Source organism: Miniopterus schreibersii (genome assembly GCF_964146895.1).
Source record: "Miniopterus schreibersii genome assembly, chromosome: 2".
NCBI lineage: Eukaryota > Metazoa > Chordata > Mammalia > Chiroptera > Miniopteridae > Miniopterus > Miniopterus schreibersii.
Window position 1 is genome coordinate 162,594,052 of NC_138102.1, and position 19,756 is coordinate 162,613,807.

The window sequence follows — 19,756 nt, forward strand, 5'->3', positions numbered from 1 at the left end:
TTTTGTAATGGTCTCTTATTCTGACAGATTACTATTTAAAAAGTAACCCACAAACCATGCATTTATTTGACTGTCATAAAGAATTAAACATGAAAAAGATGAGATACTGTGGCTATCACTTTTCATTAAAACCAGACGCTGTGGTTTTAAAATTGCAAACCAGATCAAAATCAGTACAAATCCTGGGGGTTTAATTCTGAATGAACCAGCTTATTTTGAAAGAGTACTTTTTTTTTTTTTAATTTGAAAGAAACTTGCATACACATCTGTCTCATTTGATCTTTCATTAGCCCTGGGATCTAGGAAGACCAGGAATTATCTCTATTTTACTGATGAGAAAACTGAGACAGGTTTAATGGACTTGAGTATTAGGCTAGTCTGTGGCAGAGGTAGTGAACGCCTATGTCTTAACCATTAGCTCTAGATTCATAGAAGTATTCCATTCCTCTGTCCTGGCCAGACTTCTAGAATGTGATACTGATGTACTCTCTCTGGGTTCTGTAGGCTTATGGGATCCAATTGTAAAACATTTAGGAGTTTTGTAATCTGCTTATAAACCATTAATAGCTTGAAATGGGCCATGGTGGGAATATTAATACCGTGGAAATTAGCAAGCACTACAAATCAGGGGTTCATTTTTTCCCCCTGAGAAATGGTTTACCTGTATACCACTGTATTGAAGTATAAATTGAAGGAAAACAAACAACAATAAAAGCAGAATAGATCAATTTACTATAAATATAATATAATTTTATAAATGCAGTACTTATCTAGGGTAGAGATCGCTATTTGTTCCTTAATTTAGAAATTTGCTTCTAAGCTACAAATAAATATGGGCACGATATTCAGGACAGCTTGAATTAAACTGGAGTGTTTGTAAATCTTAACCATTTTTTTAAGATCTAGGTCAAGTTCTAGCCCTTGGAAAAGTTATGGCAGTTGGCATGGCTTTTCCCTTTTTTGAACCTCTAGTGCAGGGGTGGAGAACCTTTTTTCTGCCAAGGGTCATTTGGATATTTATAATATCATTCAAGCGCCATACAAAATTATCAACTTAAAATTAGCTATGAAAAAGCTCCTAGATTTATTGAATTTCGAGTCCTGCCTGCGGTTGCCTTGGCAAGGCCAGACCAAATGATTTTGGGGGCAGTATATGGCCGTCGGGCCAGACATTCCCCACCCCTGCTACATACATTGATACTTATTTACTATGAGTTTCATATGGATCAATTTGTCTCCTTAAGAATACAGTAAACTCTGAAGTGAGATGTGGACTTTCCTTCCTTCCTTCCTTCTTTCTTCGAATAAATATTTAATGAACACCTATTTTATGCCTGCTGCTGTTTTTACTGCTTGGGAAACATCAGTTATCAAACAAAAGTCTATGCCCTTATAGAGCTGATAGTCTAGTGAAGAGTCAGGAATTAAACAAATGAAAAACATAACCGTGGTCAGTATTTTGCAAAATTGTTTATAGTGTTGAGTGTCTGATAGTGCGTTTTTACCTATTCGTGGAGGTAAAAGCTTCCTGAGGACGTTGTGATTGACCTGACATCTGAACGTGAGAATTAATTGGAAGTTACTAGGTTTTGAATACCATTTTTTAATATAGATTTTTTATGCCTTCTCAATATGAATTAATTTCCTTCTCAATTCCCTAATTATATGGCCCCATATCATTCTGAATTTTCTCTTTGAAGGGTAACAGTTTTTAATTTAATTTTTTTTCACTAAGTATCTGTTTTTCCCCACTAGACTATTGGCCCAAAGCTGGGACTAGGTTTTGTTTACCCCCGATAGCACTTGACACATAGTAGTAACTTGGTAGTTGTTAATACTCCTACTCCCTTTGCCAGTGTCTTGTAAGAAAGCTGGGACATGTCCTACCTACCTCTCCTTTAGTAATATAATATACAGGATGTGGCAGAAATAGGTTTACAGTTATTCAAATGGAAAATAATACACTGATTAATAAGTAATAATACAGGAATAAACCTCTTGGTTTGTGTTTTCACACTGTAAACGCACTTTTGCCCCACCCTATATATGAAAGTGAGAAAAATAAGACAATATCCAAAATAGTTTAGTGCCATAGAACCTGGGGAATACCAACTATCCAGGAGTGAATCGAAATGAATTGGGTGTAGCAGTATTGTCTAAGAGAAAAAGGGAAAAAGCCATTGGATTTGGCAAGAAGGAAGTTTTACTTATGCCTCTTGTTTAAAGGAAACTTATTCGATTTGTGAAACATTAGAAAATTATTTCTGAAGTTAAATATCTGGTATTTTTAAAATTGTTTCCTTGTGAAAAGTAAAAGAAATGTTTAAATGAACACATCTTGTGAAAAAGATGTATCTAAGTGTATATGTTTAAGATATTGTCCATTGTGCTATGGAGGAAGGAAGGGAAGGAGGGAGGGAGGAAGGAGAGAAAATCAGATGCAGGCAAAAAGACTGGAAGGAACTTGACAGGGCTGTTATATGATTATCTTTAAATGGTAGGACTCAGGGGAATATTTTTCCCCTTTAAACTTTTATGTATTTTATACTTTCCTATATTTCTCAAGTTTTTAAATTGAATTGCTCTATATTAGTTTGTAATAAAACAATAAACAAAGTACAATTCCATGAAACTGACCATTGATTATGAGTTTGATTTTTTTTTTTTTTTTAGTTGCCCAAATTTGCTAACAATTTTAGTATATTAATGTTACATGTTAGCTGGATCTTTGTTTATATGTCCCTTCGTACTTCGTGTACCTGAGCTCTTTGAGGGTGGAGATGTTTGTTTCTGTATTTCCAGCATCACCCTGGCAGTGACAAATATTTGTTGAATGAATAACTTTGAAACTGAGGTGTCTTGACCCTTTTATTGCCTTCAGTCTTCGTACCTTTCTTTTTTTTAGAACACATGATTGAAAGCCACGATGAATGGTCATGTTTCTAATCATCCCAGTGGTTTTGGAATGTATGCATCTCAAATGAAGTAAGTTGGAAGGTTTATATTTAATTTGTTGGGTTTTTAAAATTTTGATTTGGTTTTGTTTTATATTTTTAATGAAAATATTATTTTTATTTCTTTCTGTAGTTAATTCCTGATTAATATATAATATCTTTGTAACATATGTTAATATGTTATCATGATAAGTTTGCTATTTCTGGTAAGAAAAATACGGTTAAGTAATATCAACTCCACGGGCAGTGATTTAATACAAGATGTTTTGTTCTGGCATTTTAAGCTTTATTGTTTTCTGTAGCTGAGTATATACTCTACTTCAGAGCTTTCAGTTTCTCTGGAGCACTCTCTTAATGTTTTTCATAAAATATTGGCATTTGAGGGGAGTTAGATGTTATCTAGTCCAGTCTCTAAGGATATTAACCATTGTGTAAAATAAAATAACCCCTATGGCTCCAGGTATTAACTTGAAATCACCACCCTCACTTAAGTGGCCGCTGCCTTACATATTGTGGTTACTATCGATGTTATTTTATATTGGCCATTGTCGTATATAGTTTGTTCATCATTTTTTAAAACTTTCATATTGTAAAAATTTTGCTTCCCTTTTTCTTTCTACAAAGATTATTGTAAATCTCTTTAGTGTTGATGAGTAGTCAGATGCATTTTCCCGCAGACACCATGCTTTTTCTTGAGCCAAGTCCAGGTGCCTTTCCCTCACTTAATTCTCCACTTGTCTGAAGAGCTCCTTCCCATTCTTTTAGACTCTGCTTTCATGTCAACTTGGCTGTAAATTCTTGGGCATCCTGATAAAAAGTGAGCACTTCTTTGCTCCTACGTGTTATAGCTATTCATTTTACCCCAGTATCACATTCTATTGTAACTATTTTACTGGTTTCATTAATAATACCCTGTTCCCCTAAACCCCCTACCACTTACTCTTCTAGTTTAGGGCTCAAATAAACGTTCACTGAATAAATAGAAAAAAATAAAAAATTTAGATCTGTTTACTTCATATAATGTATTAGGAACAGGAAGCTAGATATAAGGTAAAGCTGACCAAATTTAATGATGAAGTGTTATTTTGGTTAACTGCATTTAAGTATTTGTGAAAATAGTGAATATTCCATTATAGCTTGAATTGTTGAGAGCTTCTTATAACCGGAGCAGTTTACCACTGCTCCGTATGGCAAACTTAAACTCTCCTGAGACACTTTCACCCTGGATGAATCTGCGTGGCTTCAGTTCTAACTTCGCATTTGAGAGGAGGCTGTGATTTGCACCAGCTTGAGTCCTCGTTTGAGGAGCATGGTGTATATTCTATTTCCTGACCACTCACCAGAACGGGATCTGTCTCATTTTGGCAAATCAAGTTAGCATAAGTTCAATATGTTTGTTTAAAGCACATGGTGATTATTGTGCATTGGAATTTTTATTGATAGTTTTGAATTTTTATTACTTACTTTGGACTTTAACCCAGCGCAATGACTATTTTTTATTACAGTGGCTACGGATCATCACCTACCTTTTCCCAGATGGACAGAGAACAGAGTTCAAAAACAAGTGCAAAGGCTCTTTATGGTACGTTTATTTATTTGATATGGTATAATTATATTTCTAACATTTTTTTTACAAATTAAATTTTCAGAGTCATAGTTTGAGCCCATGCTTGGTTTTGTATTCTTTGAAATGAAGTAGTGATAGATAAGAGTTTTTTAAAAAGAGTTTTTATAAATACTGTCAAAACTTTGGCCTCTGCTGGCTGGCATACAAATTAGAACGTTTCAGTGCTTTCTCAGGAGTCTGTTGTATGGCACCAGTGCTCTAGGTGGATTTTCCCACCTAATTACTTATGACATGCTTGTTGAACTGATTCAGGTGATTGTGGGATGACAGTTGGCAGAACCTGTTCCTCATAGTTCTCGAACTTTTTGGGTGGTGTTACAGTATGACCAGTAGTGCATATATAAGTTCATTCTGCACTGCAAAACAAGCAGGCTTTCTCCCAGATCCTTCTGTAACTTCCATTGTTCTTTTTGGATGGTCTCACATTGTAAATAATGTGTTTTAAACTTCAGTTATAAAAGTTATTACTGGAAAGAAGTTGAGGACCACATATTAGGAAGGCATTTGTTTTCACAGGGTCTAGTAGGTGTGAATTGTAGATCTAGAGAATATATTCAACAAATACTTATTTAGTGGTATATAGTCCTTGACTTTAAGGCACTTCTAGAGAATGCCTTAAAGAACCTGGAAAAGGAAAATTTTGGTGGGGGGGTAAAAATAAGGTAATTTCTTCTGTCTCTCATTTCTAGACAAATATTTTGTAAGTGCTTCTGTGCACTAGGCCTTGATCATCACGGTCTCTATTTCCATGTTCTTTCATTCATTTCAAAGAGGAATAAGAGATGGCCATGCTTTTATGCCATTTTACTGAGGAGGTAGACTAGCAAATATATTATCATCATAAAGAGCTAAATAAGCTTGGATGGCAGTGTGTATAAGGTGCACTGGGGGTTATCAAGTTCTTTGTGGGTCAGGGAGGAGGTAGTCTGGTGGGATTTTGTAGACTAGTTGAGCCTTGAAATGAACTCCAAAAGTTAAGTAGTGTTCTCCAGGCATTTTGGGCACAGGAGGGGACTGTAAACAGTAGTATAAACTCTTTTAAAACTTGGCTGTAAATTCTATGAAGGTGGGCCATATTTGCCATATTTACTTCAGAATTCACTAAGCTTAGCACAGTTGCTAATGCATAATTTATGCTCAGTGAATACCTGTAGAATGAATATAATGAATTAGTGAACTGCAAATAGTTTGGTGTTAACTGGAGGGTACAAGGTAGTGCACTGTGAAATAAGATTGGAAAAATACACATGATCCATATTAGGAAGAATCATACTAATGAATTGGACATTGATTACACTGAATGTCCAGCCCTTGAAGTGTTTTAATCGGGGCGGGGGGTGTAATAGATCACATTCACCTTGGGTCTCTTTAGTAACAGTATTGAGGGTAGATTTAGTACATATGGATAGAAATGTAATAGCCCTAAGACTTTTGTTAAGCAGAAACAGTATTAATCTTCTCACAAATAATACAGGCCCAGAAGTCTTGTTTCAGAGAGCTAAGAAATGAATAAGGGGTAAAAACGTAGGACTCATCTGCAAATTTTAATGTTTATGTTGTTATTATCAGCAGCTTTATAAAACCATATATACAAGGATTGAAAATCTTTAGCTTTTAAGCAATACATTTTTATTTTCCCCTTTTTACATATAAAGCAAGCTGAGGCCCCTTATTAAGGTGAGGTGATTTCTCAAAGTCACATAACTTTAAAAATCTTGATTGTAAGAAATGACAATATTTATGTCTTGTGATGAAAATGAACAGTGTATAGGTAAAACAGACATAAAGAGAGGGATAGAAAGTGGGAAAATCAAGAAGCATTTATAAGGAAGAAAGAGACTTAACAATGTATTGGGCTTACAAGTAAAAGGGTTTCAAGTTCTTGGAAGTTGCAGATATTTCCTTCTCTTTGTATCTAATACCTACCACTCCCTCCTAACACACCCTACACAAAGGCACACACACGCCTTCTCTCTACCAGACTCTCAGTAAATGCCGTGGAATGAATGGATGGATAGATGATGGCAGTAGTGAAATGTGTGCAGGTTTTGAACAGACCCCTGCAATAAACAAATTCTAGTTGAAATTTGAACTACATTTAGTTAACATTGGGAGTGTTTAGCCTCCGAGTCTACATAGTTTTATTTATTTTATTTTTATTTTTTAAAAATATACCTTTATTGATTTCTGAGAGAGGAGGGAGAGGGAGAGAGAGAGTTGAAACGTCAATGATGAGAGAGCCATCGATCAGCTGCGTGCTGCGCATCCCCCAGCTGGGGATCGAGCCCGCAACCCCGGCATGTGCCCTGACTGGGAATGGAACAGCTATGGGCTAGTCTGCATAGCTTTAACTTCCTTTTTGTAACTAGAAAGTCTGTGAAGGAGAGATTTGTAATGTAGTTTATTTTGTCACAATGCATACATTTTCTTTAAAATTTCTCCTTTCACAGTGATTAAACTAGTTGGATAAATCTTTTAAGAATTAATTGCCTTCATGGATGGTATATTAACTTCTGAGGGAGGTGAGGATCCTATTTAGTGTACTGGAAGATGAGTTTCACAATAATGGCTGCTGTGTTTTACACACTGACACAGGCTAGATGCTGTTTCGTGCAGCTTGCCTTTTTCATGGGGACACTTTTCACATCTAACACCATAATGCCAGTGACGTGATCAGAGAGGTAGCATGGGTTTTGGAGGCCCAGTGATCTGCAGCCGAGTCATGGCAGGCTACCAAAGGGCTGCCATTTTGAGCAAATGATTTAACCTATGGGCCTGGTTTGCTCATCTATAAAGTAGAAAATGATAATAATATTGTGATAAGTTTATATGAGAAAATAGAAGTAGTGAGCCTATTATGGCAGTGAGGAAAGTATAGGAGAGTCACTTTTAGTCCCGGGTTCTCAGTTTAATCAAGGCCCTCAACAACTTTAATATTTGTATATATCTAAATGATGCTATACATCTAATCACAGTACTTTGATAGGATCAAGAGGTAATCTTCATGATACATTTTTTAAGCTTATGTTCCACAAATTATTTTTATAAACCTATAACTGTATATTGAATAACACAATTTTGGCAATCAAATTGCTTCCTTTGGATGTATATTAATTTAATTTATTCAAGAAAAACAGTTAAAATATGCTGCATTTTTAATAACCCTATTTTGTCATTTCTTCATTATTATACAAGCCATTTCAAAGCCAGCATGTGAGAGGCTCTGTTACTGAAGTCCCTGACAACATATGGGCTTTTTGTTTAGGAAGATAAATATTAATTTTTTCTTTTCCACTTCTGATGGTCACACATCATTTGGCTAGTTATCTGGGAATTAAATTTTTATATGTATTTTTTTTTCTGGCCAGCCTGTTTGTCAGTCTTTAAGCACTAAAACTTAAAAATTGTTTTTATGGGAAATACTTGTAAAATGTATTAAATATTCCTTCCCATCAGGGTGTGGACCCTGTTATCTCGTCAGTGACTCAGAGGGTCAGGTGTGCACACTGATTTGTGTACTGTGATGTGCTAAAGGCCATATTTCTTACCTTTTCATCACTTTCAGAATCTTTTCACTGTTGAATATTTGAGGCTGCTGCTTCCATGTGGCTGGGTCCCAAACCTGTCACTTTCCCCTGTTAACTTGCTTGCTGCTAGCATTGATTCTGATATGCGTGGCTGAGAAACTAGAGAGAAGCTCTTGTTAGTAAATATATTCAGAGTGAGGAATTGAGTCTTACTCGTTAGAACCTATACATTAAAATGTGCAACTTTTAATGTAGAGACATTGTGACACGTCTGTCTGTCATTCAGAGGAATTGTTTAATGTTCTGAATAGCTGAACTTCCTAGAAGAGTAACTTCCCTTTAAATTAGATATTGCTGAATTTGGAAAATGACCATTTACCATAAATAATCAGCTGTTTTAAGTCATACTCATCCTGTCTCCAGAAAAACTCAAGGTTCACAGAATTATCAATTAATAATACTTTGTTGTCATTACCAACATTTATAGTACCTTTGAGAAATGTATCATTGGGAGGCCAAGTAACAATGGATAAATATGATGGACAGGCACTCTCTCAAATCTCACTTAGCCTTAAGTTTGAATGTTTTTGTGATATTAGCAGATAGGAAAATATATTTGTGTTTTCCTGCTTTTCTTTTTTCTTCTCAGGGAGCTACCAATAAGAATTGAGTATAAGTAACCTATGAACTGCACGATTTCTGTATAATTGATGTGATTGTAAACTTCATTGTATTTTTACACAGTGTTTGCCTCACCTTTCTCAGAGTAAAATTCCTGAATATACCACTTTTACTAACAGGTGTCTGCCCCACATATTTTTCTTTTTACGCCTGTCTTTCTCTTTCTGTCCCTCTCATTCTCTTGGTCTTGGTTTAGAGAGTCTTTTTAATTGTCATCATTGAAGCCCAAGCACTCGCTTATACGTTTAAGTGGCACTGAAGACTTAAATTTCTCTTTCTCTATCCTCATTATTTACAATGTGTGTTTTGCTTATTTTACATTGCTAAATATATTTTTTAGCAAAAAATTTTTTGAAATTCTTAAGAAGTAAGTGGCCTAGGATTATTTATTATTCCCAGGAAGCTGGGCAGTGGTAGAGTCAACACTCAGCTTCACAGAGTGTGCCAGGGCACATGACTCAGAAGGATAGTTGGCAATTTTCCCCACTTATCTGAAAATTTTGAAGCTTCCTTTCTTCTCATGAAATAAGCTGTTTTAACAACTTGTTGAACAGGCAAGTAAAGTTCTTAAGTAATATAATTTCATAAAATTGACCTTGTTTTTAACAGCTGTATCTTGGTTCAGATACTGATTTGTCAAACTGTGATTGTAGCTGTCTAGATAATAAGAGCTTGTCATTGCTGCTTGGTACTCCTTACTCATTCCCATTAAGCACCTCTCCTTTATGGAAATGATACACTGAGATAGTGGGAAAGGATTTCTCCTTCACTGTTGGTTGATAGTTTTTTAATGTGATGTAATATGAGCTGTAGTTCCTTGTCTTATTTAAAGAGAAATACTCAGCAGCTGCTTGTATAAGTTTTTCCCTTTTTAATTGCCAAATCCGTACTTTGTAAGCAATTCTTTTTTTTCTTTTTTTTCAGAGAAAAATACTAAAGTTTAATATCAACTTTTGTTGCAACATATCAACTCAGTAATGTTACAATGATATGTAAAGAATTTTCATCCTTGGTTACTGAGTTCACCTAATTTCATGTTAGGTTTGTAGATTCTGGTCCGTTGGATAAAAGCTATTAGGAAAAATAGTGAAACATAACCAGTGGTACTACAATCAAGTAAAGTTTGTTCCTGGTTCTAATTGGTTCAAAGAGAGAGAGACAGAGACTGAGACTTGCTCTTATAATGGGAGTTGAGCAGCTTATAACACTAGAAACCAAAAACTCTACTGCTAGATTCATTATTATGATTTAATGTACTACTTGACTTTGATTTACACTATTAATTTTGAAAGACAACTTTTCAATTTAAAGAGATAAGCTATAGTAGATGAATTGGCATTTGCTCAGATTCTGAAGCAGTGGCTTTCAGCCTTGGCAGCACAAAATAATTGCCTGTGGCCTTTATAAGTCCCACTGTCCAGACTGCACCCCAGATCAATTACGTTGTAAACACTAGACAGTGGGACTCCAGCAGTATTTTTTAAAGTTTATTCTAATGTGAAGCCAGGGCTGAGAAACTTTGTTAGAGAAAGTGGTGAACGTCATTGGAGGCTTTATATTGAGTATCATTGAGACTTAATTTAGGATTTTCACACTGTTTTAAGGCTTTTGGTGAGATATTCAGCTTTGGAGCATAATTATTATTTACAACTGTACTTCAGAGTACATACGATTCTCATAAAAAAGAAATGTACCGTAATTGCCTTTCAAAGCCTTCTTTCAAAATTTCCTATTAAAATGTTAATATTATCCTTCATTTATTCATTGACTTAAATCACTAAAACTACTAGTTCACTTATAAAACCATTTTATGGCAGTTCTGCATTTTTAGGATATTTTTCTCATAACACACAACTTATTTACTGTATGACATCAAAGAGATAGCAGCTTTTGAATTCCTAAAATGGATTCTTGATTTGTAATATTGCACATGGCGCCGTATCTTCTAGGCGATCAGAGTGTTCAGTTAACATCATACTATTTTCAAATACCATCTGATAATGTTTTCTATTTCTGTAAAATATGTTTTGTGAGATTAGATACTATGTGTTAGGAAATTTGGGAGAACAAATTTTACTACTTCATAATGAGAATGCTTAAATTACAAAAAATACAGTACTTTTTACCTTAAACTGTTTGCCTGTCGCTTATTGAACATCCTAGGGCTGCCATATCTTAACTGGATACCATGGCAACCATTGCCATTGCTTTTGCTGTTCTCAGGTCACACCAAAGGAAGTAGAACTTCAAGTGCTGAGTTTGCCATAGAGAGTTGTCTTAGAAGATGATGAGCCCGTGATTCTGAAATAGTCATTATTTCTAAAATACTATAGTTAGATATGTCCTTGAGTTACATATTGTATTCCAAAAGTTATAATGGTTTCTACAACAGTTATCCATTTTTTAATATCTCACATTGATTAATGCTTAAATAATAATCAGAAAAATCATACTTGTGTTGACTTTTTAAAATATGTATAATACAGCCTGGCTGGGCATGGCTCAGCAGTTGAGCATTGACCTAGGATCCAGGAGATTGAGGTTTGATCCCTGGTCAGGGCACATGCCCTGGTTTCAGGCTCGATCCCCAGTGCGGGATGTGCAGGAAGCAGCTGATCAATGATGACTCTCTCTCATCATTGATGTTTCTATTTCTCTCTCTCCCTCTCCCTTCCTCTCTCTGAAATCAATAAAGATATATTTAAAAATAAAAAAAATAAAATATGTATAATACAGTCATGTAAATGAAGGTTTATGTCTTGTATATTGGAGCAGGAAATTTAAGGTGAAATCAGATCTTTCTTTTGATCACATTATTTTGGTAGGACCAGATGGATCATACTTCTTCAGGTCATCATCCAAACAAAAAAAGAAAGGTAGCAGATACTGAATTTTATAGTGTGTGTGTTTTCATTATGTAACTTTAATGCTGCAAAAACAAAAATAGAATATATTGCAATAATACCTGAGTGACATAATATAAGGCATATGGATTTTTATCTCAGTTTTAAAGTAAATATGAATGAAAAGATAATTACTTTTATATGCATTATGAAACAAGAATTTATCGAAGCTATTAAATAATTCTACGAGTTACCATTCTGAGTCTGTATATGTGCTTTACATTTTTGTACTTGATTTGCTATTATATTTAACAGACCTTTTAACTTCTGTTGTAGGAAGAGCTACAGGTTTCCATATTAAATGAAAGAAGCTTGTTTATATTTTGAAAAAATTGGTTATTAGAAAAGCTAAGGAGTGTGCGTGCATGTGTGTGTGTGAAATGAATTTTAGTACTGGAGGGGTCATGTGGTTTGATCTTGTTTAAACCTTTTATTTTGCAAAAAAGGTCCTGAGGCCCAGAGTTAAGTGTCTTGCCCAAATGAAGTCTCCTATTTAGCCACAGAGCCAAGGGTAGAATCACAAATCTTCTGGTTACAATTTAAAATAGTTTTTTGTCTGTTTTTTTAAACAGCATTCTGCTTTAGAAGAAATAGGCAACTCTGAATTTACAAATAAGCAACTTTCTTCATTAGAAAGTAACAAATGCAAAATATTGCCTACACATATTTTATACTTCATTTTGGTTTTGCAGCATTTTACAAAAGAAAATCAAAGGTTTATTTTTGCTTTATTATAGTTTGGTGCAGTAACTTTCTAACTTATTTTTTTCTAACAGCTTATATCTACAAGTTTGAGTATCACTTTTCTGTTCTGTAGATGTGTGTGCGTGAAAATTGTTAAAGTTTAACAGCAATTAGTGTGATTGAATCGTGTTTTGAATCTCCTCTAACACTCTCCATAGTTTGGATATTGTGAAAGGAGATGTTTCTTGCAGTGTCTATTATTTTTAGTGGTCTAACTCACATAATACAGTATCTGTGACAGTATTTATAATTCTGTTTTGTTCTCAGTGTCCTAAAAGATGAAATTTACAAACCAGTTGTTATCCTTTTCCCAGATAGTAGGTCCCTGATTAATAAAGCCTTTGGGCAAAATACCTTTTCTTACTATCTTAATAACCTTGTTAGCCTTTGGGACTGTGCAGATATATATTAGGTCAAATTGTTCATGCATTTCACTTACGCTTTCGGGTAGCTTTTCCAGTTAATGTGAAGAATGAGTGTTTTCAGAGATAAGACACAATGGTGACTTGTCAACTACTGTATTCGTATGTGAGATAGACTATTTTGGAGATGGCCACAAAACACTGGCATATGAGCCTCAGCCTATCAGGGGGTAAATAATGCCTTCTTAAACTTCTCTTTCAGAACAGAGGAAGAATTATGCACGTGACAGTGTCAGCAGTGTGTCAGATACATCCCAGTACCGCGTTGAAGTAAGAGGCTTTGACGTTTGCTAAAACTTAGAAGGAACTTGAAGTGTTCATTTTACTACCAATGAAAATTATGTTTTATTTCATGCCTATGATGTATTCTATATTGCGTTGACCTTTTTCTTTTAGATTTTTGGGGAAAACAGATGTTAAGAATAAAAGTATCTTGTTAGTCTGGGATGTATTTTCATATAGAATAAATTAAAATTAATTGCTCATTTATCACTGTCAGCCCTATTTCTGTTAAAGACAGGACAAAGGCTTCTATTTTATATTAGAGAATTTTCTTGGAATTAAGCCTTTGATAGTTTTAGTGAGTTGTGTAGTTTTAGTTTCATCTCAAGTCATTACTAAATCTATTTAAACAGTGTTTCCCTCCCTCCCCCCGTTGTTATCTTTTAAGATATTTGCTCTTAATTAGATTTGAGGTGCCCTTTGCTTAAAGAATAGAAAATATTTAAGTAGAGAAGTAAGTTTTTTTTTTAAGTTGAGGTAACATCAGTTAGTAATGTAAGTTTCAGATGTTCAACATTATAACTTGACAGCTGTATACAGTACATGCTTCTCACCATCAAAAGTCTAGTTTCCCTTTGTCACCATACATTTCACCCTCCCCCCACCCCAGACCCTCTGGTGACCACCAATCTGTTGTCTATATCTATGAGTTTGTTTTTGTTTTGTTTCTTGCTTTATATTCTACATGTGAATGAAATTATGTCATCTTGTCCTTTTCTGGATTTATTTCACTGAGCATAATACCCTCAGGGTCCATCCATGTTGTCACAATGGCAGTATTTCATCTTCTTTTGTGGCGGAGTAGTACTGGATTGTGTGTGTGTGTGTGTTTGCATATATATGTATGCATATGTGTGTATGTATGTGTATACATGCACATATACATTCTCTATATATATGTGTATGTGTATGTATATATCTCACATTTTCTTATCCATTCGTCCGTCTATGGACACAGGTTGTTTCCATATTTTGGCTATTGTACACTTTGGCTATAGTAAACATAGACCCCTGTGTTTTTGAATTAGTGTTTTCACATCTTCAGATAAATACCAGAGTACTGTTTTACATAGTGGCTGCACCAATTCATTATGCTACCAACAGTGTACATGGGGGAAGTAATTTTTAAATTGCTCTTATTTTCAGTTTTCTACCTATCTCAACCTTGCTTAATTAAGTGGTTTTGGTAGAGAGAAAGTTTGACAGTTGTTACAGACTAGAATTGCTATTGCTTCTCTCAGTTATCTGTGTAGTTTTTCAAGCTTCCATGTAGATTGCCCTCTGTTCAGCATTTAAATAATGACAGTGGAATAAAATGGGGGGGGGTTGATTTTAAGAGAATGTTATTTAAGCTGTTTAGAATTTGTTTTTATGACATGTTCATGTCATTTAACATTGCTGAGTATTAAACAGATTTAGCTATTTTATGATCCAAGGCATCATTTCCTTTCTTCAACCAAATGTGCTTGACTTTATTATCTCAGTAAAATAACCATGAAATTCTAGAGTAATCTGTTTGTCCCTCACCTCTTTGCTAGTTGACTTCAATTAGGTTAGCTTTGCTTTTTTTGGATACTGTGTACTAAGAGATGGAGTATTTTACAAATATTTTTTCTTTTTTGTGAATCATAAGCACTTGACTACCTTTGTTCTGGATCGGAAAGATGCTATGATAACTGTTGATGATGGAATAAGGAAGCTGAAGTTGCTTGATGCCAAGGGCAAAGTGTGGACTCAAGATATGATTCTTCAAGTGGATGACAGAGCCGTGAGCCTGATTGATTTAGAATCAAAGGCAAGTTTGTCAAATTTGTATGATTTTATTTTTAAGAAAGTTCTACAAGTATTTATGTTTACAATTAGGTCAGATTGTTTGCAAATTTGGGTGAGAGTTTGACCAAATAAAATATTTTTGTCAACTATTAAAAAAAAAATACAGTATGTACCTTATATTTGCAAAATCAGTTTTTTTAAAGTAGATATAGAGGCATATTTTCTTAAAACCACACATGATAAGATGGAAAAAGTGAGGAAAAAATACACAGTCTAAAATAAGGCCCCATTGGGACATAATACTTTGTGACATAGATTAATTACATGATAGGCTGAGCTATATGCTGGTAAATGAGTGAATTGGGATGAAAGGGTTGTGTGTGTATTAACTTTTCATCAACCCCACAGGAGGCCCTTTTTTCACACAAGCACTGGCAGGTAAGATGCTAGAGCTCTTAAAAGAGGACTTTTCTGAGCCCTGTCATCTAATAGGATTTGAGCTCCTGAGATAAGGAAAATAACTATTGTGAGCACATTGGAGTATTCTGATAGGAGTCGGGGTAGAATTTGCCCTTTCATCTCATCCATTGTGTACTGAAGGAGAAGAGCAACCAAGTGCTTCTCTGATCCTCATGGTTTCAAGTAATTATAGAGGAAGGATATTATTATTTTACTTTAGGAAAGATAGAAAATTTATTCTCTCTCTAGTATGGCTTAGAAATTACATTCTATTTTAATGGAACCTGCATTTCTTGTTTCACCTTTGCTGGATTAGGAGTTAGGATTTAGAATAAATTTATGGTGTGATGTATATCTATGGGTGTCCATAATTATGTTCCAGTTATCAGGGATATTGTATTTTATGTACTTAAAAAAACAAACCACAATTTCTCCCATCAGTTGCATCCTGACACTACTCACAGTAGTGTAAGGCCATTACTATCAGGATAAGCACCTTAAATATCTCATTCAATACAGAATTGTAATGGTGAGCAGAAAGTTCATTTATTTTAAGAAGTACTGTGATTATTTAATCTGTTGGTATTTTATTTGTATGATCCTTTACAGGTCACAGAGTATTCACTTTTATACCACCAAATTCCTTAATCATTTTGATAAATGCATTTCTTATAGAGATCCTTCTGACCCTGTTTTATGTTTTTGGCTGGATTCTATCTATATAGTGAATTTTTGCCTTTGAGAGATTCACTGAAATAGAAAATGTACAAATGATATATTATTCTTAGCCTAACATTTATATGTATATATGTATATATGCATATTTGTGTGTATGACTCTACAGTGTCTAAGTTAAAAAATTTCTGATATTACATAGCCAGAGGGAAAAGAATATCATGTGAGATGGTGCATAATTTTGGAGAGAGCCCTCAGTTTACTTTTTTGCTGGTAAAGGCATCATCTGAGGAAATCAGAAATGCTAAGTTCAGTATTCTGTTTATTTAGAGCCTAACTACATTTCTCTGTGAACTGTCTCCATTTAGTTGCTCTTTCTCCCACCCTTCATGCAGCCCAGCCTGTACCTACTCATCCTCTGTATTTACCAGTGTTTACTAAAATTCATTGTCAGTATGATTTGCGCACTTTAAAAATTATTTGTACATGCCTAGAGCTCTTTGTGGAATAGATTTTATATATACAATGAAAAATAAGGCAAATTCTATTTTTACTTTGTAGAATGAACTGGAGAATTTTCCTTTAAACACGATCCAGCACTGCCAGGCTGTGATGCACTCCTGTAACTATGACTCGATTCTTGCCCTGGTGTGCAAAGAGCCAACTCAGAACAAACCGGATCTTCATCTTTTCCAGTGTGATGAGATTAAGGTAAAAGAATAGTGAACTTTCTTTCTCTTAGGCAGATGTTCTGGCAGCTTTGCAGTTGTTTGCTTCAATCATGTGGCTTGTAGGTACTAGTGTCTTCCTTAGGATTTCCAGGCCAAGTAAATAGAGAGGAGGTAGAACACTATTTAAAAAATCAGATGCATTCTATTTATTTAAAAAGTATAGATAATATATTAAATTCTTCTTTGAATGACTTGGATTTTATGCTTCATGGGCAAGAAATAATCACACAATATTATTCTCCACCAATCACAAAGCATGGGTTGTTGCAACAAGTCATTTTCTAGGATATCGATTTAAAGTTTCCCATTTAATTATGTGACTTGAATAATTGCTCAGGATTTGTAATCCCTAGTGATAATGCGAAAATAGTAGAGCATAGTTACCAGTATAACATGCTATAGTCTGAGGATTTGTATTTCAAAGTACACTGTAGTTTTCAAGTGATTATAATTTGTTATGCTTTTTTGGACATTAGAAGTTAACTCCAGCCTTGAATCTCTTTATTTCATGAGTTGATTTCTTTAAAAGGGAAATCATTTTGGGTTGAGTTGATTGATGCTTTACCAAAGCTATGATGTGTCACTGTATATCATAAAATATACAGGTAATTTTTATCTTATAAAGAAATACTGGAAGATTAGCATAAAGTGTCACTTGATCTTTTCTGTATTTCTTTTACATTAAAATATGATAAGATAATTTAAGATCAACTGTAAATAGTATATTTTATAATTTTATGTTTATTTCAATTTATGTCATAGATGACTTTCTAAAAATCTTACTTGAAAAGAACTGTGGCATTTAGGTAATTTGTATACGAAATGTTCCATCAGATTTTTGTATAGTGCCTTTTGAAAGTTGTAAAGTATATTAAGAATTCTGCAAGGTTAGATTTAAATCAGTAAATATTAAAGTGAATATTTAGCTCTGAAAATATAGTGAAAGTTAATTCAAACATTTTAAAAACTGAAGACTTAGCTAAAACATTTTAAATCTGCTGTTTGCCTCATTGTCCCAGGAGCCCCACTTGAAACAGAGTTGTGCTGACTACAGTTTCTGAACTTCAGTTTTGAGAATGACAGTTTTGTGTTATTTCATAGGGGATGGTGATGTTGATGTGTTTGAAACTGATGTACTGAACACTGTTTTGTCCTAATTAAAAGCTCAATTACCACTCTATAGCTGCAGTATGTGCATTTACTGCTTGATGCCATAGTCCACATGAGACTTCTTTTTCCTAGTGCCACTGAAAATATAAATACAATGAAATATGATATGTTTTCTTTTATATGGATCACCTTGCAGTGTCACTTTTGAGTTCTTTTATTATGGGACTTTTACAATGTTCCTGCACACATTTTTCTTAGGAGTAGCCCCCTGTGGGAAGTTCAGGGTTTCTAGGCATCTTCAGTTTTAGTCTCCCACATAACAGAAAGCCTTTGACGTGATGTTTGTAGTGTCTTCCTGAACCTAGGTGGTTCTTATGGAAATAACACTGGACTGGGTTACATTAGCACTCTTGTTTAACTAGCAATGTGACCTTGACCACACCATCACATGAGCATTCCTTAATTATAAAACAAGGAAAACAGATTAGATAATCTTTAAGTGTCCTTTCAGGTCTAAAATGTTATGATTACTTGTGCTTATGGTAAAAGAATACTATATATATATTTGAGAAAAACATACATAATTACAGAGAACAAGCAGGAACAAAAATAGGAGATGAATACATCCCAGTAAGAATCTAATATACAGTAATAATTATTGACTATAAACAAACTTCACAGTCAAACAAAATAAACCTCTTTGCTGCTGATCGCACATAGATTCCCAAGAAAACGGAATCAAATTTTCTTGTTGGAAGAGTTAATTGTTTGGAGGATGTTAATTTTTACCTGAAATGACAAAAATAAAGTGGTTATTTAAAAGGGTACAACCTAGTATTGGGGTCGTCCGTGATTGTAGTGGCTTTGTCCTACACTGAGAGCAGCTCTGCTGGGACCGAGTGATCTGTTCCAGTGAGTGGATGGGTGCCCAGTGGATCCTGAGGACCAGAAAGGGAAAGAACTCTGTCTACATACATGTGCTTCTAACGCCTTCGTTTCTTCTCAGGAAGAGATACTTACCTAGTTACATTTTCAGCATATGATTATACGTTTAGCCTATGCAAATCCTTTTTCTATTTGCCTTTATGCAAGATAGCTGTTTTTAAACGGAAGGAATCTAGATTAAACAATATTTTAAAATTCTTTCAGTTTTTAAATCTTTCCATAAAGTTCATCATCAATAAAAGGAAAAGTACAGATCTCAGAGGAAGGCAGGAAAGAGGGCAGGAAAAGATTTACCAAAGAACTTATAAGCATATATGCACAGCCCATGGACACAGACAATAGACAGGGAAAGAACTGGGGAAGGGTGGGAGAAAATGGGGGACATCTGTAATACTTTCAACAATAAAATAGATTTTTTAAAAAGGAAGAGTATTCTTTGAAAGCAGATTTAAAGAAACATACCACTTTTATTTTACATCGAGATACTCACCAATTCAGACAGGGTACATACCGCTTTTTCTGTTTTAACCTGCATATCAAGACAAGAAAATCTGTAACCTCTGAGATAACTTGTCTTTCATTGCAGGCAAACCTAATTGCTGAAGACATTGAAAGTGCAATCAGCGACAGCAAAGGAGGGAAACAGAAGAGGCGTCCTGAAGCCCTGAGGTAAAATCAGTAAAAGAAATTAAGGATAAAATTGATTTGTTTGTAAGTCTTTTTTCCTCTAAAGATTTATAAAAATTACTTTCAATGAAGGTATAGTTCACAGATTACAGTCTATAAATGCAACTCATTTGCCCTCCAGGTTTGTCAGTATGCACTTGGCTATTTCTCTCCATATTCCTGGTCTTTCTCTGATGTGGCTCCTGCCACCTTTGCTGTCCCAGAATCATGAAAGATGAGTGGCCTTTCAGGGGAAG

At 34.6% G+C, this 19,756-nt stretch overlaps 1 protein-coding gene across 6 annotated transcripts in view; it reads left to right on the forward strand.

Annotated features, from left to right (window-relative positions):
- EPS8 (EGFR pathway substrate 8, signaling adaptor) overlaps positions 1 to 19,756 on the forward strand; it is a 148,919-nt gene that overhangs the window by 82,292 nt on the left and 46,871 nt on the right. For all 6 annotated transcript variants that reach the window (XM_081130070.1, XM_081130073.1, XM_081130071.1 and 3 more), the window contains exons 3-8: positions 2,906 to 2,985; positions 4,460 to 4,536; positions 13,061 to 13,128; positions 14,774 to 14,935; positions 16,609 to 16,758; positions 19,420 to 19,502. In XM_081130070.1, the coding sequence (XP_080986196.1) occupies positions 2,927 to 2,985; positions 4,460 to 4,536; positions 13,061 to 13,128; positions 14,774 to 14,935; positions 16,609 to 16,758; positions 19,420 to 19,502 (599 nt within the window). In that variant the 5' untranslated portion in view covers positions 2,906 to 2,926. The remainder of the gene's footprint in view (positions 1 to 2,905; positions 2,986 to 4,459; positions 4,537 to 13,060; positions 13,129 to 14,773; positions 14,936 to 16,608; positions 16,759 to 19,419; positions 19,503 to 19,756) is intronic.